The 26,046-nt window shown below is 38.7% G+C and overlaps 1 protein-coding gene across 17 annotated transcripts in view; it reads right to left on the bottom strand.

Annotated features, from left to right (window-relative positions):
* Ptprm (protein tyrosine phosphatase receptor type M) overlaps positions 1–26,046 on the bottom strand; it is an 825,349-nt gene that overhangs the window by 109,279 nt on the left and 690,024 nt on the right. For all 17 annotated transcript variants that reach the window (XM_048806549.1, XM_048806555.1, XM_048806560.1 and 14 more), the window contains one exon: positions 3,390–3,477. In XM_048806549.1, the coding sequence (XP_048662506.1) occupies positions 3,390–3,477 (88 nt within the window). The remainder of the gene's footprint in view (positions 1–3,389; positions 3,478–26,046) is intronic.

Genomic DNA, 26,046 nt, shown 5'->3' with positions numbered 1-26,046 from the left:
CCATGCCTCTTCCCAAGTCTATAAAAATAAACTTTCCTAATAAATTTAACTAGACCTTCATTGTTTCATATCACAAAAGAACAACTATCTATGTACTAGATCACAGACAAGTGACTTCCCTTCTCCATACATCAACTTAAAAGTAAGGACTTCACTGAGTTACATGAAACTATTTTATATTTGTGCAGCATTTGTGGTTTTTAAATATCTTCATGAAAAAGTCAGTATACGTTGTGTAATAATAAGCTGGGAAGTAGGTGGGGCCACGTGTGACTTTCTTTTGCCTTCCTGCCATCCTGGGATCAGGATGCTGCCCAGTGCCCTCCAGCTGGGCATCCTGCTTTCCCAAGCAGGACACAGGCAGGGCAGCCCTGCTGGCTACTGCTCTTCCTTATATCTGGCCCATTCCTAAAAAGTCCTCTGACAGTCTGTCCTCTCTGTGCCCATTCAGAGCTAGGTGACAATGATTGAAAATGGATTAACAATTACTAAATTGTCCCCATTGTCCTTCTTAGATGACAGACATGAAGCCATCATACAGAACTTCTGCAGAAGGCAGAGGTAGTACTCCAGAGTTTCTTGACAGAGGACGTCAGGGGTCAGTCTAATAAACAGAGGACTTATCTTGAAGCCACTTTTAAGTACAGTTTTTAGTTCTTTTGTATATTTATTAGGGGTAGGGTGGCATGGAGAGTTGAAGGATAGGAAAGGAGAGCAAGAGTGTCCTTCAACTGCCTTGTCACTGAGACTGGCCTGTGAAGAATGTGACGGTAAAAGCTAAATTATGCCAATGGAAACAACCCTCAAAGTGCACATCAGGTAGTAGAGATAGCAGCTCCCAGGTTGGAGTCCTGCCTCCACATCTTATTAACTGTGTAGTCCTTTCACCCTCCTTTGCCCTCAATTTTCTCACCTATAAAACAGAGAAAATAATATTACCTATTTAATAGTGTTGCATCTGGGAGTAAATGCAAAGTGCACAGAGTGGTGACTAGCAAAAGTAAATACTCAGTAAACACTAAATTTTTATGGTTGAAAATCCCTTATCCAAAAATGCATAGGACCAGAAGTGTTTTAATTTTTTTTTTGATTTTAGGATATTGCATATACATAATGATATATCTTGGGGATGGGACCCAAGTCTAAACATGAAATATTTATGTTTCATATAAACCTTATATGCACAGATTAAAGAAAATTTTTCATTATCTTTTTACAGTGGTGTCTAGCAAATAGTAAATGATCGATAAGTGCTTGTTGAAAGAAGAAATGTATTCACACACTCTGGTCCATCTGTGAGGAGAATTAAGCAGAGGAATGAATATGATATATATAAAACTTTTTTAGTAATTTTGTGTATGAAACAAAGTTTTATGATATAGAATTTTTCACATGTATGTCAGTGTTCAAAAATCTTGGATTTTGAAACAATGTGGATCTCAGATTTTCAGATTAGGGATGCAAAAACCTCTGAATTTTTTCCTATTAATTATTCAGAAATATTTCTCAAGAGTTTCCCAAGTGCAGGTATAAAATTATATATCAGGAAGAAGTGGACTCAAAGTTATACTGCACAAAGCTCAGTTGACTCTCTCAGCATACCTAATGTGACACCCCTTGATATGGCCTTCTGTATGCTTTATTCTCAGATAAGGCCCAGATGGGCAATATTATAACAACTACAGGACAATGACTCATCAACATCCCCTTCCACATTGCATGTGAAGGGAAGTGTCCATGGTAGCTCTGTGAATCTCCTCAGAGTTTAGTGCAGAGATGAAGGGTTTCTTGGAACAGAAGCCGTTGGGAGAAATCTGAATTGTTACTAGTGAAAGACCTCCTCAGGCTCCCAGAGAACATGAAAGAACTTAGAAGAGTCTAGATAGGCTAAGAAGTAATGTTTTCCTTCTCTGAATCATTATTGCACTGTATACATAGCTGTCAACTGCAGGACTACAGCCACGGGGATCTGTCCTCTGCCTGGTCTGTTTTGTCCCATGGGCAGGGGCAACATCTCATCTTGATAATCTTTATATCCCAAGTCTCTGACAAAGTGTCCCACAGGTGCCAAATGAATTCACTGAGTGGCAATCAAACTATGGACTGTGGGCAGCATCTTCCATCTACAAAGGACCTTGACAACATCACTAAAGCACCAAATAAATATGGCATGCTTTAACAAAACCTGCAAAACAAAGCTGGTGGTTTGGCTCTATTCATGGCCAAAGGGAAAACAAAAAATGCTCGGTTGGGAAGTTTCATATTATATGGAAGCCCCAACCCTTTGGATCTGCACTGACCAAGAGTATGTGTACTGTCTAAATTCAAACAATAATAAAAAAATAAAACCTTTCTCATTCATCCCAGTCACATGCCAAGTGCTCAGCAATCTCCTGGGTTTGAATAGAAATTTCTTTGGGGCAGCACTGCCATAGACGCTGTGGTGTCAACTCAAGAAATGTTAACTCAGGCAAACAGAATTCAACTGTACTTTTACAATCAATAAAGCTAACGTACTGCTCCCCTGGAATATCCAAACCTTCCAAGTTTGTTCTCTTACACGTGATAAGGCACAATAAGCTAGCTGTTCTCTCAGCCTTGCTGTTTAGTTTATGTGTCTATATAAATACTGCTAATTCTGTTAAGTTACTACAGTGAGCTCATCACTACCGTGATGCATTTATGTGTGACTCACAGCAGTTTAATGCAGGGGATGGATAGCTTGAGCCTGGAGAGAAGGAGGCTCATGAATCTACCATGTGTCTCAGCATCATTATGGAACATTAATGAGGTTGGGCTCAATTTAAAACCCATCTGAGGCATTACGGATTGGCAACATTCAGTTTCACCAGCACTGGGAATTTCTGAGATATAATCCTAGATCTTTTGCTAATGAATATTGTGATATGGGGACTATCATTTAACTTCTGAGTTTCGCATTCCTGCCCTTAGAATGGGGCTATTACTGACCTACGTAACCCAGAGTCCAGAGGATTCATGAGTTAATATTCGCAGGGAACGCCAAGCTCCTTGCATGAAGGCAGGCTGTGCATCATGATTTCTATTCATTCTCATGAAGCAGCTGGGAAACATTAGGACGGGGGTGTTACTCCTAAAAATGTGTCTTCCTTTTCCACATTTTAACATTACCTATGTTCCTAGAACTTTAAATCTAAACGTAAAACTGGGCCCACAGGGAGAGCACACTGATGTAGTGGCAGTATTCAGATCATTTTTCCTTCCCTTAGTATGAACATAACACCAGCCCCTTGCAGCAGGACGAAAGCAGTAATTGCACTATAAATTCTCACTGCATGAGCCTGGTGGTCAATCTTATCAGATGTGGAAAGAAAGTTCTACAACAGCACAATTACACTGTCAGCACTCACATGCAATGATATTCCCATATCTGTTCTTCATTCTGTTCTCATCTTTCTTAGCAGAATCCCATGGTGCAGACTGCCCTTCAAAGAAACTCTGGAAGAAAGAGGAAGTGACACTAAGCATTACAATTTGGTGCAGTAAATAGAGGGATCTTAAGCAGGGAGGGGTCCTTAGAAATGTGGACTAAGGGTCAAACAGGAAAGAATGCCCATGGGAATGAGGTAAGTAATTGGTTATTAAACTGTATTATATTTGAAACATTTCATTTGGCTTTTCCTAAACTTTTTTCCCCTATAGTTAATATCTCACAAACACAGGAATAAAAGTTGAAGAATGAATCCACATTTATTTGTGTAATCCAGTAAAAATGGTCACATGGTCATACCTATCTTACCTGAATAATACAGAAAACAATAAATTTTTCTCAATTTCTTCATCATATTACCACTTATCAATATTCTTATAGGAGACAGGAAGACACCTTTCTTTTCCCCCTCAATAATTGCTGACTGAAGGAAGGTTATTTTTGGTTAAAATGGTGAAAGTAGGTAAGCTAAGACTTTATGACTTTAAGGCTAAAATCCAGTAATACACTCTGTTGGAGTTTTCTCTTCATTTTTAATGGAGCTTAGATGTCCATTTATTTAAGGATTTGGCATTATTATGCCCTGGGTCTTTAATCTTCATGTTATTAGATTTTCTTTCAATTCCGGTTATAATGAAAATGTCTTCTGCCATCAGTGGACAAAGGAAAAAAAAAATGGAACTTTTATTTTCACTTCAGTTCATGTGACATCTTCTTTTTGTGAAGTCAATTATACATGAGGTTATGGGAAGAACGGTAGGAAGAAAGATTTAGTAGACCTGATTTCTTGTCATTACTACAGCTACCCTTACACTTTTTTGATCCCATTTAGGAAAGTAGAAGATTTAGGGAAGGAGGGAAAAATAAAGGTAGAGATGAGACAGTGCATTATTCTGAAATGTTTGAGGGCCATCATGGACCCCAAGATGGCTTTCAACAAATTCTTCAAGATGGAAACTCTTCCTTACTCCCTAATCTCCATTCTACCATCATGGCCCCTTTCACCCCTTGCCAACAGATGGTGATAGTCTGTGGTTCAAGTGAACATTAATTATTCCTTTTTCTGGGTTCTGTTTTCTCTTACTAGATAATTTGCTCTCCAGTCCTGCCACAATAGGACACAACTACTCACAGACTCCAGGGATTCTCTGCTCCTGCTACCTGCATATCACATGGCACTCAGACCATGTATATAAGGGACAGTGCTTGGCATATTCTGCAGTTTCCATGTCTATCTCTGCCACCAAGCTGTGGATTCCCTGAGAGCAGGGACAGCATGCTTATCATTTTTATTTACTAAGAGCCCATGTCTCATAGTAGGAATTCAGTAATTGGTTATGGAATGAATGAGAAACTACATTATTTGGTTACAGTATGACTTGGCTTTAATTTTAAAGATTTACATCTATAGCTTAAATGTGTGAGGAGATTCTAAGACTTGGAAAACCTATCTGTCTTGGTCCACTCTTCATTATTATAATAAAATACCTGAGGCATGCTATTTATGAAGAAAAGAGGTCTATTTAGCTCACAGTTTCAGAGGCTGAAAGTACAAGATCAGGTGACCCTACATGTTGGCTTCTAGTGAGGGTCTAATGGTGTATACTATCATGGCAGGTGCAGGTGCGAAGAGGAGTGATCACATCTCCAGATAGGAAGTCAGAGAGGTTTTCACAGTCCTTCCTGAGGACATACCTCTAACTGAACCAGGATCTCTCACCAGGCCCAACACATGAACCCTGAGGGGACAAATCACATTCGACCCATAGCACAGTCTGTTTGTTCCACAGTTTGTAGATTTCTTTTGGCCATGGATGGTAAAATCCTACTTTTATTGACCTGCTGGATCCTGATGCTGCTATTGTCATATAACTCAGCTCTCCTAAGAGACTAGCTGGAAAAGAGCCTAATCCCAGGTGTGTCCTACTGTCAGGCTTGAAGATCTGGTCATTGGTATGTCTATGCCATGGAACAGCAGGAGCAGACACTGATTTATAACATTAAAGAGCGAAAAGACAACAAGGGCAGAGTTTTAAATGCATGGTCTTAAATTCCCTCAGTTATGCACACAACTGATGAACCATTACCATAACAGTTTTTGCATTACTGTAGTATATGCTAATAGCTCTATTAATAGAGCCACACCATACATTACTAGTTGAAGGATAAAATTCTGGAGAATGTAGGAGAAATACACACACACACACACACAAATGGCATTACTAATAAACTAAACAAATAATAATACTAGCAGTAAAAGAAAAATCACTACTTAATCCCATCTAGAACAAGACTATTATACAATCAGAACATAAACAGGTAGCAAACTAAAAAACTTTAACTTCTATTTTGCTCTATAATGTGCATTTAAAAATAGCTCCAGGGATTTTAAAGTCAGATACTCTTGCTTTGAATAGTGTCTTTGTTACTCAATGAATGACAATTATTCTTACAGTTGAGTAATAACTATTATTTGACTTCCAACAATGTAATTCTACTTTGAGTTTGTCATGATTTAATTACCAATTTCACTTCCCCCTGCCTTTTCTCCCCATCTATAAAGTTCTCTATTTTATTTTTTTTCTAGGAAGACAGAAGAAGATAATTAACTGACTTTGAGGGAGACTCTGAAGTCTTCCAGTAAATCCACAGCTTCAACCAAAGGGAAATGCTCCCCGGTCCCTGAGGCACAGCCTCACAAATCCTCTCCTGCTCCTGACAGAGGTTCTCTCAAGGGGTCTGGCACTCACATCGCAGCTGTGTTTCTTCAGCATTTGTGATAATCATAGGATTACCAAAAATCCTTATTTTTAAAAAATGTTATTATAATTTCACTGTTTTCATTTAACTGATGACCAGAAAATAGACACAAATCAACAAATGGAAAAAGATCAAGTCTCATTCCAATTGAGCACTATAGTTTTCAGAAGGATGGGGCCCAGTGCCAAGTGTGGTCAGGAGGCTGAAGCAAGAGGATGGTGAGTTCAAAGCCAGCCGCAGTGGTGCTAAGCAATTCAGTGAGACCATATCTTCAAAGCCAGCCGCAGTGGTGCTAAGCAATTCAGTGAGACCATATCTAAACGAAATACAAAATAGGGCTGGAGATGTGGCTTTGTGGTCAAGTGCCCCTGAGTTCAATCCCTGGTACCATGCCCCCCCCCCAAAAAAAAAAATGATTGGGGCCCAAGCAATCAAGTATGTGTGTGTGTGTGTGTGTGTGTGTATATATATATATATATAAAAGCATCTATACATCAACAAATGTCTGTAGATGAGTGAGTCCATCAGCTCAACTGGCCACCCCTGGGCTAAAGCGAGGCACAGGGGAGATGGCCTCCCAGCTCTTCAGCTGAGAGACATGGGATTGAGACAGACCTCAGTGTATTCTTACTCTTAACCCACTGCTCCTGCCCTGACAATGACATTGAAGGGGAAAACAGTATTAAGTCTACTTATATACATGCAGCCAACAATTGCTCTCCAAACTTAGATCTCTAAATGAAGGATTACAATAAGTAAGAGAATATAAAAGACACCAAGTAAACTTCGTCTAAATGTTGATTTTTTTTATAAAATTGCAATTTTTTTCTTAAATGATGTATGTTCATTGCAGGGAAGCAGTGGCAAGAGAAGGAGGGAGTTCTTGCTGTGAGCCTTCCAATTTCCTACCTAGAAATTGTGTGAATCACTTGAATGGAAAAAAAAGAAATTTAACAAAAACAAAAAAAGAGGTGCTCTGAGAAAAAGACCAGATGATTGTTGCCTCCATAGAAGCTAGCCACTGTCTACTGGCTCCCTGTGGATATGGTGACTCTTGTTTGCATTTTCAGCAATAGTTCTGCTTCCAGTTACATCAGCATCATTAGACCAGCTGTTCTTATGCTTGGCCTGGAAAAGAAGTAATACACCTAGGAGGAGCCCAAAGAGTAGAAATCGGGGGCTTTCTAGATTGGCTTGTCCTCTTCTGTTTCCTTTTTTAAATGTAGATTTAAATTTTTTCTTAGACACAGTTTTAAATGTTGCAGCATTTCATGAGTATATACTTTCAAAATATCAGAGAAAAAAATTTGCCTTTAGACTGTCTCTTATGCCTAAATAAGGATAAATGTCAACTGTTTAAGTTTCTAGTGAGAAAATAAAACTTTATCTATAATAAGGTACTCAGAGAATCCATTATATGCTACAGGGGTCTTTACAAGCTAAGTCCCTCATTGCCTTTCTAGTTTAGAAATTCTCAGAGCAAAAATAGTCACTGGGGAAAGAACACAGCTCATCAGTGCCACAGAATACACAACAAGTCCACAACCAGGCCTGGCACAGATGTGAGGTCCCCAATGTAGGAGGTACACATCCTTCTTTCATTTTTTCTTCCCCTGGAATATTAAGGCTTCTATGAAGCTGCTGTCATTCCACCTCTTTTGTGTGGTTTTTCATTTTATTTTTTCAAAGCATGAGATGGACAGAGAGTCACTAATAAACTCATCAGCAAAATATGCCTGTGGAAGATCATTTGGGGTCATCTGCAATTCTGCTTTTTCAATAATTCTATTCTTTTTTCACACAGTTTTTGTTTTTGTAAACATCTTTTAATAAATTAAGCAAAATCAAAACATGTAAGTTTTTTTTCTGGGCATTTTTCTTTGTTCTAAAGAACAAAAGCTTTTTAGCTATCTTTGTAAGAGGTCAAATCTCACACAAGTTCCTTAAAATTACATAAATCAAATTACTAAATTCTTGGATTAGCATTCTACTTTGAACCAATATTATTGGGAAAATAGTAATCACCACATAATCTATGGTGTATCTAGAGAGGCATGGTTTCTATCAATTTGTTAACAATACAGTGAAATAGCTGAGCATGGTGGTGCGTGCCTGTTACCCCAGAGGCTCGGGAGGCTGAGGCAGGAGGATCCCAAGTTCAAAGCCAGCCTCTGCAAAAGTGAGGCAATCAGCAACAAAATGAGGCCCTGCCTCTAAATTAAAATTCAAAGTAGGGCTGGGATGTGGTTCAATGAGTTCAATCCCTGGTACCAAAAATAAAAAATATAAAAAAAATTTTAAAAAGTACAGAAAACCAGATTTTGAATCCTCCTGGTTCTGAGATAAAAAGAACTTTGTTTCTTGAAGGAGTCAGAGTTTTCTGAACATTTGCCAATGACCAGCTCTGGTGGCTCATGTGAAATTTTGCTTATTTGATCCTTAAATTTTTCTATTATGTTCCACTTGAAGTACAGCCTCCAATTCCTCCTCTTTCTTTCATCTCATAGTTTTTGCTTGTCAAAATTATGAGCAGGTTCACTAAAATCAAATTTAAGCAAAGCACAGATGATTTGAAGGAAGAGGCCCAATGAGAGAGAACAGAAGCGACAGCGGGAGAACGAAAGCAAAAATCATCATTTGGTGACCAAAGACTTGCTATCCAAGGAACAACAACTTAAGGACAAGCCTGGGAGACAGATGATGATTGCCCATGTTCCCAACACTCTTTTTATAGGAGGAATTTTGAATATGATGTTCACATTTAGGCAATATTTAGTGTTTAGGGCAGATTTTTAATATGCAGGTACAATTTAATGCACCAACTATGAATTTTTTTATTATGAAAAAACCACTTTATGTATTTTGGGGATTTAAGTTAATGGTCTCACTGCACCTTCTGTTAGAATTTTCATAAATATACTTATGCTTTTATTCTACTTAAAATGTAATTAAAGTGTTTCCTCTGACTACCTTAGCTCATATATACTGAGAAAAGGCAGCAAACCTGGGAGCCACTTTGAAAGAGTAATAAGTCTCTGAAACAATAAAAATGAAACCTGGCAAGCTCCAGTGAATACCAATGACTCCCTGCTTTAAGAGACGGCACTCTCCATGGGCACAGTGCAGAAGGAAATTGAACATCCTGCACACTGTCATTTTTTTTCCAAATAAGAAACATGTCTTTGTGATTCAATAACCTCCTCCCCCACCCCTCAAACCACCATCATTTTCCACAGGATATAATTCTATACCTCAGTTGCCCACCTCTGGAGAGTATTACTCTGAAATGATTCAGTCTGTTAAATATGCCACAGCTCCCAGATATTGAGAGAGAGAGAGAGAGAGAGAGAGAGAGAGAGAGAGAGAGAGAGAAAATATGAATATGAATCCTATTTTCCAGAAAATCTTCTGAAAGAAAGGGATTCAGGTCAAGGCTGGACATAATGTGCAGTACATTTTCAGACAGCACAGGGTCAAGTGTTTCAGAAGCTTCTGAAACTGAATTTTTCCTCCCTTCCTCTTATGAATAAAATTGTGCACGTAAAATGACTAAAGTCATCACCCTTGAAAGAAGGGAGATGAACTCACTGGGGCATGCAGAGTCTCTGAACTTTCTTTGTTTTCCGCCCATACTTCTCATTCTTCTAAGTGTTCATTTTATGAGGTCCATATAAACTATTTATTGCTACAGCACTAAAGCAACTGAAGACTCCTAACTTTGCTTGATGGACCACAATGTGGTACTGCTGATGGGGAGGGGGCTCCTGAAGTTCAGGCCCAGTGGCTGCAGTGGTCACAGTTCACTGTCATTCTCTGATTTCCAAGACAAAGGCACTCAAAGGGAATAAGTGATGCTTTAAAGGCAAAGGAGGTTGGGACTGGGTGAAAACTAGTATCTAGACTTTGTTATTTATAAGCAAACTGAAATCTAAATGTGGATGAGCATTGATTCTTTTAAAGAAGTTGCTAATATCTCCACACTTCAAATGGCCATGTTTTTATTGAAACTTAATCCAATTTGAAACTTTTCAGAAGCTTTTTTCTTTTGCCAGATTCAAGCGGGTGGTGATCTCAGCAACACTTTCCCCGTGACTACCCTCCTTTACCAAATATTTCTCTTCGGAGTAGAGGGTTGCAGCTTTAAAAATGTCTGTGGTGTTTTAGTACCCAGAACAGGCCTCTTGATGTTTAGCTAAGCTTTAGAACATGCTTCTTATTCTTTGGAATATTACACTGAATGAAGGATTTTATAAGTGACTTTTCACAGCAAAGACATGTACTTCCTGTTGATTAATATTTACTTGTGTGGTTTTTGAAGCTCTATTTGATGAGCACTCTTCCCCACCAGCACCCCCAGTGCTGGGGATGGAACCCAGGGCCTTGTGCATGCTAGGCAAGTGCTCTACCACTTAAGCTACACTCCAGCCCCATTTTGAACATTTTTAATTCTGTTGCATAAATAAGGAAATTTAGGCTCTTCTGGAATCTGGCAGCTAATAAGTAGAAGAGCTGGGTCCCAGAGCTAGATAGATCTCCCCACTTTGAGCTCAGTGCTCCTGCCATTAGGCCACAAAGCTGGCTGAGAGCCTGGGGCCTAGTGTCTGCTGCATTGCAGTGTACACTAGCAATCTGAAGTCACCATGGTCACAGTTCACACAGCACCAAGCACTTCTGGTTACCACTTTTTAAGAAATAAGTCAGTTCAGTAACAGAGTCCTGCCACCATATGCTCAGTGATTCTTCTGGGGGTAACAGGGAGTATGTATACTCTGGAGGGACCCTTAATCTACTTAGTTTTCTTTCTCTTTGCATTTGCCCAATTTCAAGAGCACCTCTTTTCCTACCTTCAGAATCCTTGCAGTAGTCAACTTCTAGAAATAATGTGACATATCCTTCAAGGAAACTGAAGCAGAAAAAAACTGAGAACCACAGATGAAATATTGGGGGTAGGGTGGGGCGGGCATGAATGCACACCAGCCCTTCAGTTGAGTGATGGAGGAAAAAGTGGTGAAAATAGTAACCGTGAAACAATCTTGGCTGCAGAACATTCTATGGACAAGGCCAATATTCAGTGGAATTACAGAGACTGATGCACACATGGTACAGAGGCTTTAAAAAGGGGATGCTTTCTATATAATTGGGGTGAGGGTAAGCTTCAATGGAGCATTAATTTTAAGAAGTACAGGATGGCTGGTAGGAACTACTTAGCCCTTTTCTGACCTGCATTTCTCTTACATTTGCATCCCCAAGGACAACTGAATAGCAAAGACCAACATCCTCAGCAGTGCCTGGGGCTCCCTATTAGTTGGGATGCCTTCTTAGGTGTGGAGGCCTCTGGCTTCCTATACATGTGATGAAGTTCTCAGATTAGTTTTGGGGAGTCCCTGGTTTCCTAGCATTTGACCCAAAAGGGGGGTTTCAAGGGGTCATCTTGAAGAGGATTTTCATCAACTTGAAATTCAAATTTTCAGACTTATTCTTTCCTCAAGGGGTCTTTGCTGCTTATTATTGAATGAGAACAGGTAGTGAGGGCTGGGACAGCAAGGGCTTTATAGCCTTTTTAGTTTTCAGTTAAAACTTAGTCAAAGTTTACTTTTTTGATCTCTGCTTGAGTTGGGTCTTGCCTATTTCTTGATTATCCTGTACATCAATGAGATGAATCAATCTTTGAAAGATTCTGGAACTTGAATCTGTCCCTGTTCTCACTGCATTATCCTGGAAATCATAAAGCCAAAGTAATCAGATGGGGCATCAAAACAGTAACATTAATGAGTGATCTGTCACAAGTACTTAAAAAAAAAGAGAGACTACTCTGTTTTAAAGCTAGTTGAAAGTACCTTATTCAATTGCTTTGTAATTTCCATGTCATGAGGGGGGTGAGGTCCTTTCTTCAGGAATGCCTCCCACATTTCAGTGATAGCAATTTTCATTTCCTCTCTGATGCAGATACTGCCAGAGTTTGGAATGCCAGCACTGCTAGAGAACTGACTGTAATTTCCTCCACCTCTGCATCTGACTTGAAACTGATTTGTTAGTGAGCTGGCATTAGAGGTACCCAGGTTTTCAGAGATAAGGAAGAGCATGTCCCTGGGGAAAACCAACCTGAAAACAGCTAGAGACAAATGGAGGTTTCTGCAGAAAATCCAGCCTCTCTTTTCCTCCTGAGAGCAGCCAGAAAAGTTGAGTTCTTACTTCTCTCTTGCCTGCATCATTGTAGTAGCTTTCTAACAGTTCCCTCTACCACTCTCCAGTTATATGCTTGTCTCAGTGAGCTCCTTAATGCACACCAGGTCCCCTGTCACTTTTCTACTTGAAAACCTAGCAAGTCTCCTTACAGATCACTGTGTGACTGCCATTAGAAGGACTGTGAGACCCAGCCTATGCAATGCACTAGGATGTGTAAGTGCATAATAAAGGCTGCTACTGATGGATCTGATTCTAATGCTGAAGCCTGAGACTATGATGATAAGACACATTTGCCTACTGTATTCTTTTAGAACTGGGGGTAGTTGTTTTTTTGGTGTCGGAGATTGAATCCAAAGACTTGCATATGCTAAGCATGTACTCCATCACTAAGCTAAGGCCCCACCCCTGTGGTATGTCTTATTCTTGCCCCTCTAATTACAAAAAAAAAAAAAAAAAAGCCAGCATCTTCCTTTGGTGGTTCTCCTTGGAGAGCTGTGAGTTTTAAAGGATCAGAGCACATAAGCTTTATCAAATGTGATTGAAAGGCTAAGGATACGATTTTGGAGATGACAGTCTTGGATATGAATAGTGTGTCAGAAAAAGGAATTTTAATATGCAATTTGTGAATCTATTTTTGACATGTATTAATTTATAAAATCTCTCAGTACAATTCCCAGAATCTTCCTACAATACCCAAGTGGTAATGAGTAAAGGTTAAATTTTACAATAGAGAATTATTTTAAAATTTAGAAAACAAAGTCAGAAATATCTTTTCAAACAGTTTAATAAAAAATAATTATATCTCAATTTACTCTGTCAGAAAGTCCAATGTCTCTTATTTTTCATTTTCATCTTATTTTATTTTTTTCCTAGTGCTAGGGATTAAAACAAGGGCACAGGTGTGTTGGACAATTGCTTCACTGCTAAGCTACATACCAGTCCAATGTGTACTCTTAAAGCAAACAGTTTTATTGAAAAATTTCTAAATGGTATTTGGGGGGTCACAGAGGTTCTTCTTTCTTGACTAATTTTTATCCCAAATGTCCTTTTATATTAAAGATAGAGGCTACCACCACTTCAGTTATGCAGACTGCTTATCAGGAAAGTCTTAGCATTCAGCCTTGTTATTCAGCCACAGTCAATAGGTATAAAGAGAAGATTCTAAACTAAGCCAAAACCAGGCTGTAGCAGGGACACAGCAGAGTTCTGGCATAGCAGAAGTATCCATGACATGATCACCCATCCACAGAAACAGAGAAAGGGATAGCTTGCCTCAGGAACACAGAATAAACTTCCCACTCAAGACAGATGTATCACCTTTCTGTAGACTTTGGGTGGAATGCCTCAGTCAATTGAACACACTATCTAGAAACTACAATTTATCTTATTAATGTGCAATGGGATTGGGAGCTGCAGGTAGCCGTACGGACAAAGGAAACAGGAATCTCTGGAGGCAAGTCATTATGATAGGAGGAGTCCAGTGCAATTCACAAGGTCTTTCTGAATTTAGCCCCTGCCACTTTGCTCTCATTTATTTTATGATTTAAATTCAACTACTGTATGTTGAATTTAAACTACATTTACTACATTTACTTTCAAAAGAAAATTTATGTCATTACAATAAATGGAAAGGTAGCAACAACTACATGAGACAATGACAACAGAAAAAAAGTAGATTTAATAAAAACAAAATAGCAGTATCAAATTCCAGCCTGGCTGAACTGTTTGGTTACATAGGATGAAAGAGATGGAAAAGGTGACAGTCCCAAACATATCTCACTGATGAATCAAAGGGTTGTAAGATAATTGGGGAGGGGATCTTTTTTCACCCTACAGGTGAGTGCTGCCCATTTCTTGTGAGAGGATCTTCTACCTTTCATCACCTGCTGTGTACGTCATCAGTTGTTTCACCTCACTTTTGGGTAAAACTGAATCCCCCATCCACCTCTGCTCATGACACAGCGGGCAGAAGGGACCTATGGCCAGAAGACTTGAATTTAAGTCTCAGCTCTGATCAATTTATAACTGTGGCCACAGGGAAGTTACTGCATTTGCATTTCAATTTTTATGATAGGATCTGTAATAATTAAGTGATCCAACAGGAATGCTTTCTGTATTAAACCTAATGAATAAATGTCAGTGAAAAGAACCTGTAGTTAGTACATATTGACACAGAATTCTCATGTTATTACAGTAGTATAACATGTTCAGCTTGTAGAATGTCCATGGAGATGCAAAGTTAGTCTCAAATATTCACATTCTTCCTAGACTATAAGCTATAAAAGGGAAGGAGCTTGACCTCTCTGCACATAGCACCCTTAGCACCTGGTATTGACCTGATCATATGGGGAACAACTGACACTATAAGTGAATAAATTATTGGGACTTATATAGGTGATATATAGATATATATCCTATATATTTATATATAATTTATATATATATATATATATATATATATATATATATATATATATACACATATCAGAAGATTCATACAACAGTGCTTTTAACTTAATATTTTTGAACCTACTTCTAAAGAAAAATTTCAAAAATTATATACCCTCATCTAATTTTAAATAAATTACTATCATGTTTGACAGAATAATAATGAAAGGTACTTTTGACAGGGATGTCATTGTACTCAAAATTTTAAAATTCCTCCTATATCATATAGTACAGTTTTTTTTTCTTTCTACTTTATAATCACAATTTGCTAAAAGGATAACAATTAGTTTAAGTGAACCAAGGTCAGATGCTAAAAGGAAATAGCCAAAGTTGTATTTAGAATCTGCTGATGTTTTTTAAAAAATGAAGAGTTGGCCCTAATTCAAGTTTCTAGATATTAGATTAAAATATTGGGGGCAGAGGGTTCAATTTTTATTTAGAACTATAAGGTTTGGGATTAAACTAAAACCAAGATGCTTCATGCTATTATAAGTACCATCTTAGAATATTTTAGAGAAGGCAACAGAGTCAAATGTCAAGGGTCAGTTTTGAAATGCAAACAACAAAGACCTAGTGCCCTTGGAGAACCTCTACTACTAGCTCCATCCTAAAACAGAAGAAACTTTCACACTATATGTAAATATTTGCTTCAGAAAAAAAAATTCTGAAAGGGAATTTGGGTTTTTGCCAAGAAGGATAATAAGCAAAAAACTTTAGCTCTAAAGATTTTGATTACTTAAGAATTATTTCAGTATAATCATAATAAACTATTAATTCAGTGGTGTTAATAAAAACAACAGGTAACATTAATAATATCACAAGAGCAGCCCACTTATTGTGTTCCAAATACAGTGATAAGTGCTTTACCTAAAATATCTCAGAGAGGTCAGCTTCACTGACAAGAATCCTTTACTCTCTTTCCCATTACAGCTATATCTTATGCTGGAAAAGAGACCCCCGCATATTTTAAAATTAATTTTAATGAATAACTATTACTATCTGTGAGTTAAGCCACAATGTTGGTAACTAACAACTTTAAAAAATTTAAATTATAAGATAATAACTTTTCATTTTTAAGTAAATACAGATTCATAGGAAGCTACAAAGACAATTTAGAGGTCTCATGTCCTCCTCATCAAAGTACAATGTCAAAATCAGGAAACTAAAACTGGCACAGCCTCTGTGTATAATCTCTATGCTGTTTTATGCCATGTGTAAGTTTGTGTAACTACCACCCCAAATAAATACAGAATTAGTCCATTACCACAAAGAAACCCCTTGTGGAATCTCCTCAAAGTCACCTAACCACTCTTAATTCTCAGCACACACAAGTCTACTCTTCATCTCTATAATTTCTATAACATTTATAGAATGTTCTCTAAATGGAATCATGAAGTATTAGCACAGTGACCTTTACATTTATCCAAGTTATTGCATGTATCAATAGTTCATTCCTTTTCATGGATGAGTAATGGTATGGATATACCAGTTTGTTTACCCATTCCCATACTGAAGAACAATTGTACTGTTTTCAGGTTTGGGCTATTACAAAGAAAGCTATTATGGATATTCATTTATAAGACTTTGTGGGTATATAAGCTTTCATTTCTCTGGGATAAATGTCCAAGAGTACTATTGCAGGGTTACATGGTAAATCTACATTTAATTTTTTTGGAATTGCCAAACTGTTTTGTTTTCCAGAGTGATTGTACCATTTCACTTTTCCACCATTAGTTTGTGACAGATGCAGTTTTTCCACATCCTCATCAGCATTTGGTATTCGCCCTGTTTTTTATTTTATTTATTCTGATATGTATTCAATGGTATCTCACTAAATGGTGTTTTCATAATGATGTATCATATTGATGATCTTTTCATGTGTTTATTTAATTTACTTTCTACCCATACATCCTTTTTGTTGAAGCATCTTTCATATCTTTGCTTATTTCTAATTGGATTGATATTTTTCATAAAATTCTGTGAGTTCTTTTTATTTTCAGGATACAAGTTCTTTGTTAGACATGTGGGTTGCCATTTTTCCCCCAACATACAGCTTATTTTTTCATTTTTTAATGATATCTTTCACAGGGCAAAAATTTTAAATTTTTTTATTCCAATTTCTTCATTTTTATTAATGGTGTGGTTTGGTGAGATGTCTACGATTCCCCATGCCTTAGATTCCAAAAGAATAATTTTTACTTGATTAAAAACACTAAAAAATTCTGTAATGCCTGATAATCAGGTTACTAAATTTAATAGTAATTAATATTGAATATTCAACATTCAATGAGTAATGGCATTGTCTGTATCAATACTTAGTATGCTAGGAAACTTCCTTAAACATAACTGTGAACATCACTCAGACATACTCTCCTAGATGAATGACTCCTCCTCTAACTGAATGTGACACCCATTTTCCAGGTTTCTGAATGCTTCCTGCATCTCTGAAGAAAGAATAGAGCTGCTGAAAAGGCTGAAGCCAAAGACATCACTGATTCTCAATTTATTGCTCAGCCAAGTTCCTGAGACAGCCCAAGGGAGTGTCAGCCTTGCTGCTCAGCAACTCCCTCATCATAGACTCTTAACACTTAAATGCCACACATGGCTGGTGCTGTAATACTGGATGGTACAGTCATGTCACTGTAGAAAAATCGCTGCTCAGGGGCCAGGGCAGCCATCAGCATGGTAGTCTCTACAACAAGCATCCTAGTGTAGGTAAAGGAGAAGAGAGCAGGAACTAAACAGTTCCAGAGGAAGACTCTTGAATGAAATAAAGCTTTTTGCATCTTCCAGGATGTGCCAGTGTCCAAGACAGTACTGACAAATGAAAAAGAAAAGCTGCAAAAGAGCAAAAGAGGTGAGAAGAAGAGAGAAGGAAAGTATCAGCGTCACTCAATGTCCAAGTAAAGGGCATGAGAAGGGCTGCCTTCTTTGCTGGTCATGTTCCAACTTCTGTGGCATATGCCCCCAGCAGGGGACCCTTCTCTTCATTTCCCTTGCTTGCCTCTTGCATGCATTTTCTTCTCTAGTCTGCATGAGCTGTTTTTCCCCTCCCAAATTCTATTGTAGCCATTAGCATGTGCCACTCAAGTTTTCTCAATATCTCTGACATGCAAGATTTTATTTTTATCATCATAGATTATGTGATGCCTGACAAGACGACCTATATCCTCACTTTAATTTTCCACAGCACAGAGCTGGGCACAAAGCAGGTGCTGCAGGATATTTGCTGCAGAGTTACTTTCATATCTCACAAAGCCATTGGGCATGGCCCCTGCATAATGTGAAAGATAAAGATGTTTCTATGTTGATAGAAATATTCTACTTTTGCATTATCCAATACGATGGCCACTTGTGGCTATTAAACACTTGAAATGAGGCTAGGGTGATTGAGGAATGTAATTTTGAATGTAACTTGGATTTAAATAGCCACATGTACTAGTAGACTACCATTTTGGACAGCTCAAGTTATGATTTACAGGGAACCATCCAGTAGAGCTGATGGAGTGTCTAATTTAAACTTTTCAGGGAAGATTCCTTGGTTAGATTGCAAACTGCAAGATATCCCAGGCTTTCTGAATGAGAAATATGATTTTCTTAGTGTTATGGGCTGAAATGTGTCTTCCCAAAATTCATATGTTGAGGTCCTAACCCACAGGTACCTCAGAAGGAGACTGAATTGGAAGACAAAGTCTTTCAGAGGTAATTAAGTTAAACTGAAGGTGGCAAGGGAGGAAACCAATCCTGCCATACCTTCATCTTGGACTTCCAGCCTCCAAATGGTAAGAAGATAAGTTCCTGTTGTTTAAGTTACACAGGAACTGGTATTTTGTTTTGGCAACCCAAGCAAATGAAAACAATGATCTCTATTAGAGATGACTCTTTCCTCGTGGTGAATCCATACACATTAAATTGAGGCAACTCTAATGTGGAACCCGGAATGCCAATGTACTAATTTAAAAAGGGGGAACTGTCCACTGTGGCCTAGGAAACGGCACTATCTAGGAAGTCAGATCATTAAGCTGAGGTTGTTTAGCAAACACTTATTTAGAGCAAGTGAAGCAGAACTGTTTTAGGGGATGTCAGCAAAGTACAAGAAACAGACCAGCTGGGGTAGGCATGGTTCTCCCACTGCAGGTGAGTCAGTGTGGGGTACACAGAATTTTTGTCTCTTAGAACATTGTTTCCATAATGGACATTCATATCCTTTATTTTTCAGGAGGTGTCATTATAACTGATTTCTTAGTGAAGCCCCAGTTCATGCAGCAGGGAGACACTGTCTTCCATGCTACAGTGTTGATTAAAAGTGACACTCCCAGAGACAGGCTCAGCCCTCCACCATGGCTTTGGATGTACAGGATCCAGTGAAAGAGAGAACAGTGCATGGGGGCAAGATGGCTACTGACCTCTTTCTCAGGCAGGATTTATTTTGTAATGACCCAGGGTGGGTGTCTTGGGGTACTCGAATTAAATTAAGAATACTAACGAGCCAACAACAATCTGCAGAGTCCTGGCAGTTAATTAAGGGTCAGAAAAGGGTGCTTCCTTCTCCAACCTTGCCTGCCTCAGCAGGCCTTGGAGCTGTGAAGTCTTACACAGACGCTGACTTCCCTTTCCATTTGCCATTCCTAGCTGTAGAAGGGGACCTTAAGAGAAGTCATCACTGCATCTCTATCCTTTCCCAATGTTCTCACATTCAGATCACTCTTGACAGATGAGAACATTTTCTAGGATATATGATCTTGGAAAAGGGGGATTTTGCAACCCTGGTGAAGAGTCTGCCAAGTCAAACACACTTTCAAAGAGGCAGTTAAAAAAACACTTTGAAAAAGAAGTAAAAAACATGGTTATGTCCATAGATACATCTCTGGGAAGAAAAACAGGTCAAGAAGAAAAGTATATATTTCAACAGGAGAGTTTGGGGATGATGGGGATATGCAGATTAATACCTTGGCATCAGTGGTGACCCCCTTCTAGGTCCTGCACCTACACATGCAAGGGTTAGATTCCAATTCACAAGGATGCTGTGTATCATGGCCATTTCTTGTTTTCAGCAGCTGCATGCCATTTTACATGTCCCCAAGAACTTCAAACGAACTGCTAAGCAATTACATTTCAACCAAAATGTATAATGTGATTGGGGTCTTTCATTTACTTATTTTTTCATTTTGCCTCTGCCCTCACTGATGACAGCAGCAATCTTTCAATCAGAAGTGAAGGGTGAGGTTTAATGAATTTATGTATAATTTAGTTTTCTGCAATATGCTTCTTCATTTTCTATTTTGCATGAGCTTAGGAAAGTATGGCAGTTTATCAGGTCTACAAGGATACCTAGGGTTTATACCCATTTCAGCTCTCCCTTTCACCCTACAACTTCTTTCATTAGAACTGTGTACTCAAGTTAAATTAGCTGTTATAAAATATTATAAAAGTTCGTCCTGAGAGGCAGCAGATGCTTTTGTAGGTTGCACTGTTCCCCAAATAAAAACTTTTAGGAAACCTTGGTTGTTGTATACATGTTGTCTTTATAAAGAAGGCAAGCAGCAATTTTTCTTTAGATCCACATGAGATTCATTTAGGTTTCTTAGATTAGTGGGGTAGGTACTAAGAAACAGCTTTTGGGGTTGGCCAAAACAGAGCTAAAGAAACTGTGCTATCCATTCAGAATGCTAAAATGAAGCAAAATTATATACCAAAAACCTCAAAACCCTATTTTGTAGATGTGCTCATATCTATACCCATATCCCTCCATCCTACTTCTCCCTCAAATCTCATGGAGGCATGAGTGTATTGGCTTTTCTGTTAAATCATTGTTATTCAAGTCTTTCAAAGTACTGAACTGTGCTAGAAACAAAAAAAATTTTTTTTAGATTGCTGCTGAAGTGAGCACCAAAGAATATTTTTTAAAGGGTGGTTCCAGTTTTTAAAATATTTTTTTTGGTTGTAGATAGACACAATATCTTTATTTTTTATTTTTATGTAGTGCTGAGGATCAAACTCAGTGCCTCATACATGTGAGGCAAGCTCTCTACCACTAAGCTACAACTCCAGCCCCTAATGGGTGGTTCTTTTAGTAGCATACCTACAACAATTGGTGTAATACTTTTCATGTTGCCAAGAGGATTCTAAAGACACAAAGAAATACACATGCACAGAAAATAACAAGCTTTAAAAAACCTTGACCACTTTAAACTGTTCTTTTACACTAAAAGATTCAAATTTGATTCTTAAAGTTTGTATACTCAGGAGATTGAGTTTTTAACTTCATGAAATATCTTCATTTAAACATATTAAACATTGACAAGAAATTGCAGCACTTCATCTCCACTGTTCCTTGACCTGAGCACATATGTGTTGCTTAATGTAAACAAAGTATTACAATGATTCAAATGCAATATGGCTTTTGTTTGATGCCAACACCACAGTGAAAATGTACTTTGATATTATGTGGCCTACCTCCACAGTGCTTCTTCCTTGCCAAATGGAACAAATCTATGCTGAAGTCTGACATTCAATGTTTTCAAATAAAGTGAATGTCATACAAACAAAACAAACTAAACTAGATTGATGAACATGATACAAATTCTCATATTAATGTCCTACAGTGAATTTTCTTAATTTCCAACATTTTTACCATTTCTTTGTATTTGGGGGAAAAGTAAGAATTAAAAGGATTATATCTTGACAAATATCTAAACATTATGTTTCCTATTTCTGTTACAATTAGGAGAAAAATGTCATGCTTCCTCATGATATCTGACATACATGGATTCTTGGCTCTTACCATTTCCCCATTTCCTCTAACAATAAAGGTTTTATAAGCCCAAAGTACAAGGAAGATGAGGAAGAAGATTGTACTTCTAGGCTGTACCTAAAGTATGGCATTAGACTTGAAGTTAGCTGAAGTGAATTTAAGTCCCATCATCTCTCAAGGGCTTGAAGACTTAGAAACTAAATATATGAATCAGCTTAACCCACTGCCTGAACCATGCCTGATGATCAGCAAATGCTAGTTGCTAGGATGATAAAAAATATTGGTTACATCACTACCTCTATGAAAAAAATCTACTACATTGTATTAAAATTTTTCAAAATCAAGAGATAACTGGTTGTTAAACTTTTGCATCACTACTCTATATTAACATATCAAAGATGGTTCTACAAGGAGCTCCCCATCCAAAATGGTCAACTCCCAATGCCTACTGATGTTGAGTACAGGGATAGACACTGTGGAGTCCACACCAAAGAATTCCACACCAAAGAATCCAAATCTACTTGAAGAAGATGCATCCCATTCATAATACTCAAGAGAAAGGTAGCAAATGTCACAGAGAAGTACATTAAATAGAGGCTAGATTCCACCACAGGAACTCTGATTTGCTGCAAAGATTTGGAGAAAGAAGATAACATAGAGGGCCTGATGGATTGTGTGGTCAAAGCTTCAAGGAGTAGGAAGGAATTGTGCTGGTCTTAGTAGAGTAGAAGTACTAGGAAAGATAAAAGGGAAAATAAATGGGCTCCATGCAGAGGCAGGTGATTCCAGCAACAAAGACAGGAACATGGAGATGAGAGAAAGTAAGGAGATGTCTGACCAGAGTGAGAGATTGTTCATCACAGAACAAGGGGATCCAAGGAGAAGTAGGACAGAGCTCACCAATCAGAAGCCATAAACATCCAGTGCTTTAGGCATTGTGGGCTCTGAAACACAGGAGAGAATACTATTTCAATGAGACTCCAAAATGATGGTGGTATAAAAATGGAATCAATCAGATGTTGGTGCAATTCCTCTGGAGGTGATTCTAGAATGAAAGGACCAGCTCTGGACCACAGTGAAAAGATCTATGTTTATCTTTATGTATACACACAGATATAATATATATATATAATGTCATTCTCACCATGGCCCCACGGAGTGCACATGAATTCTCTTTCCTAAACAAGGAACTGGAAGTTTGGAGATGTATACCAGCAGGGGAAGGGAAACCAAAGGCAACCAGCAGAATGAGCTTTCCTGGAAATGTCTTGAGATGTTGGGACTTTCTGATCTCATTCATTCCTCACTTGTACAACAGAACAATTCTGTTACTTATCTGCCAAGCTCTGCACAAAGAAGAGGCTCATGGAACCACTGAAGTTTTTACATTTCCATTATTATCCTCCTTATAACTCAAGTAGACATATCTGAAAGAAGGATGCTTTAATTTTTATTATCTATTTAATCAACATTTAAAAATCTAGTACTCATTTTTATGCACTTTTTAATTGAATCTCCCCATCACCAAATGCAGAAGAAACACATTTTGTACCATGACTGTGGGATGAAGGAGGATCACATATGTCCCATAAATTAAGTGTCACCCTCCTAGTGATACTGTAGCCTGTAATGCTGGAATGGCATCTGATGTCAATCAAAATCCCATTGAGTTCCTCCTTGATTAATTATGTATACAAGCTCTTGACAATGACATTGGAGGAACATTTCCTGAGGACAGAAAACTCGGACTATCATCCACCCTCATTCAAAGATTTTGAGCTTTGCTTAACAGGGTTCTGGTACTTATAGTAGAGGTGCCTGGGCTATGTCTCTGAAGCTCTGAATATCTAATAGTACTTTTGAGAGTCCTTGTGGGAAAAGAATTTAGAGGTCTAATTATTTAACAAATGCTTAGGGGGATGTCAGTCTGAAAAATGGTCTTCTAAGAGCAATGCCAGCATAGCTCAGGCACTGATTAAATTGTTCTGACATAATTGCCAATTCACAAGAATCATGACAGCTTCTACTCAAACAATTTGGGAGGGAAAACTATTGGAAAGAGTCACATGGGAAAAGCATTGGAAAAGCAATTATGAAGAATCATTTATTTATTTTATGGGAACACTGATGTCAAATATTGGCATTTTTTTAAAAAAAGCATTAAAGTTATCAGACCAATGCAGTAATCATAGAAAGAACCCAAACACATAAATATAAAAATTTGTATCTGGTGCAAAATGAGTCCAATTCCATGTTCATCAGCATACTCAGAACTCTTTAAAATGGTTAGGAGGTCAATAATAATAATGATATCTGTGGCAACTTATAAATAAAACCATACCATGGAAATTGAACATCAAGATTCTAAACAAAGCAAGAGCCACTGAGAACTACATGAAATTTTTACTCTTCACCAACAAAGTATGGAACAGCATGACCAAGCTAGGGAAGTCAGTTCTATGTACAGGCATAAGCACCAAACCTACTTCATTGTTCCTGAGCACAGTAACAATGGTTTTGAGCACATGGAGACTGCTCTGGTGGCAGTCAGCTGCCACCCTCTGCAGAAGAGCTGCAGGATGGAGACAAAAACATTCTATGCCTGTACATAGAACTGACTTCCCTGCTGCTGACAGCCAGCACTACCATTCATAGGAAAAATGAGCAAATTCCATGGTACTTTTTGGCAAAGAACTATTCCATTAGCTTCAGATTATCTGTCCAGATTCATTGTCTCTTACTTTCTTTTTTTTTTCAATTAACATTTTAGTTTGAATCCATCCCATTTATTTATTCTTGATTTTAATTCTTGTGCCACAGGAGTCTTATTAAGGAAGTTGGGGCCTAATCTGACATGATGGAGATTGGGGCTTACTTTTTCTTCTATATTGGATGCAGGGTCTCTGGTTGTATTCCTAAGTCCTTGATCCATTTTGAGTTGAGTTTTTGTATGGTGAGAGATATGGATTTCCAGTTTTCCCAGCACCATTTGTTGAAGAGGCCATCTTTTCTCCAATGCATATTTTTGACACCTTTGTCTAATCGAATACAAAAACATATCAAAAAGACTGGGCATCTCGATCAAGTGGGATTCATCCCAGGATGCAAGGTTGGTTCAACATACGGAAATCAATAAATGTAATTCACCACATCAACAGACTTAAAGACAAGAATCATATGATCGTTTCAATAGACACAGAAAAAGCATTTGACAAAATACAGCACTCTTTTATGTTCAAAACCCTAGAAATATTAGGGATAACAGGAACATATCTCAACATCATAAAGGCTATCTATGCTAAGCCTCAGGCCAACATCATTTTAAATGGACAAAATAGTGAAGGCATTCCCTCTAAAAACTGGAACAAGACAGGGATGCCCTCTTTCACCACTTCTATTTAACATGGTTCTTAAAATGCTGGCCAGAGCAATTATATAGACAAAAGAAACTAAATGCACATAGGAAAAGAAGAACTCAATATGGCACTATTTGCTGATGATATGATTCTATACCTAGAAGACCCTAAAAGTTCCACCAGAAAACTTCTAGAACCAATGTAGGAGCACGATCTGTGCGGGCGGCTGCGGCAGCACCCTGCTCCCACGGCTCGGATTATCCGCCCAGCGAAGTAGCCTCCAGCGGTGGCGGGGGTGTCCGGGCAATGCTGCGGGACCCCTCAGGCGCCGGTGTCCTGGCCTCTTCCTAAGACTTTTAAAAAAGAAATTCCGCATTGTTGGTGTATAGGAAAGTTATTGAGAAGTTTTTCAACATGGCGGCTGGCGCAGTGAGATCAAGTCTCTGACCTCTCAGCTGTGCGGGCATAGGGAGTCGTAAATTGTCTAAATGCTGTTTGCTCAGGATCACTAGGCAATGCTGAGCTGACGTGGATCTGGGGCGAACAGTCTGGGCCCCTCAGAACACACGCACCGAGCCCGGATCGGCTGCATTCAAGTTCGCCTGCTTCTCCTGACTCAGCACTAACGATCCCGCTGAAATAACTGGTCGGCCTGTCTGAACTTACAGAGGTAAAAGCCAACTAAGCCTTCATAGGCAGTGGCCACAGGATTGAAACGGGGCTTGGGAAAGACAGTCAGGACCCACCCGTTGCATTGGTCACCCGGCAAAGGGAACAAATGGTCACCATTGGCACGGGATACCACCATGGCAGAGAACTGACGTCACGGGCGGAGGAGATAACTTCATTGAAACCAGCGCAACAGGTGTGTAATCCCCTAGCCATCTCTCTCCACACAGCGGGGAAACCTTAAGGGCCCCTCCCAGCTCTCCCGTAAGGGCCCCTCCCAGCTCTCCTGTGAGCGCGATAGCCAGACCGAGGGAATCAGGAGTGGCACGGGACTCGTGGCGCGGAACTCCCGGCTACCGCTCCCACCAGTGCTGACAACTGAGGTCTCTTGCACCAGCTACCGG

This window comes from Marmota marmota, unplaced genomic scaffold, assembly GCF_001458135.2.
Source record: "Marmota marmota marmota unplaced genomic scaffold, marMar, whole genome shotgun sequence".
In the NCBI taxonomy this organism is placed as follows: domain Eukaryota; kingdom Metazoa; phylum Chordata; class Mammalia; order Rodentia; family Sciuridae; genus Marmota; species Marmota marmota.
Note: the sequence above shows the minus strand (reverse complement) of the source record. Positions and strands in the feature narration are given on the sequence as shown.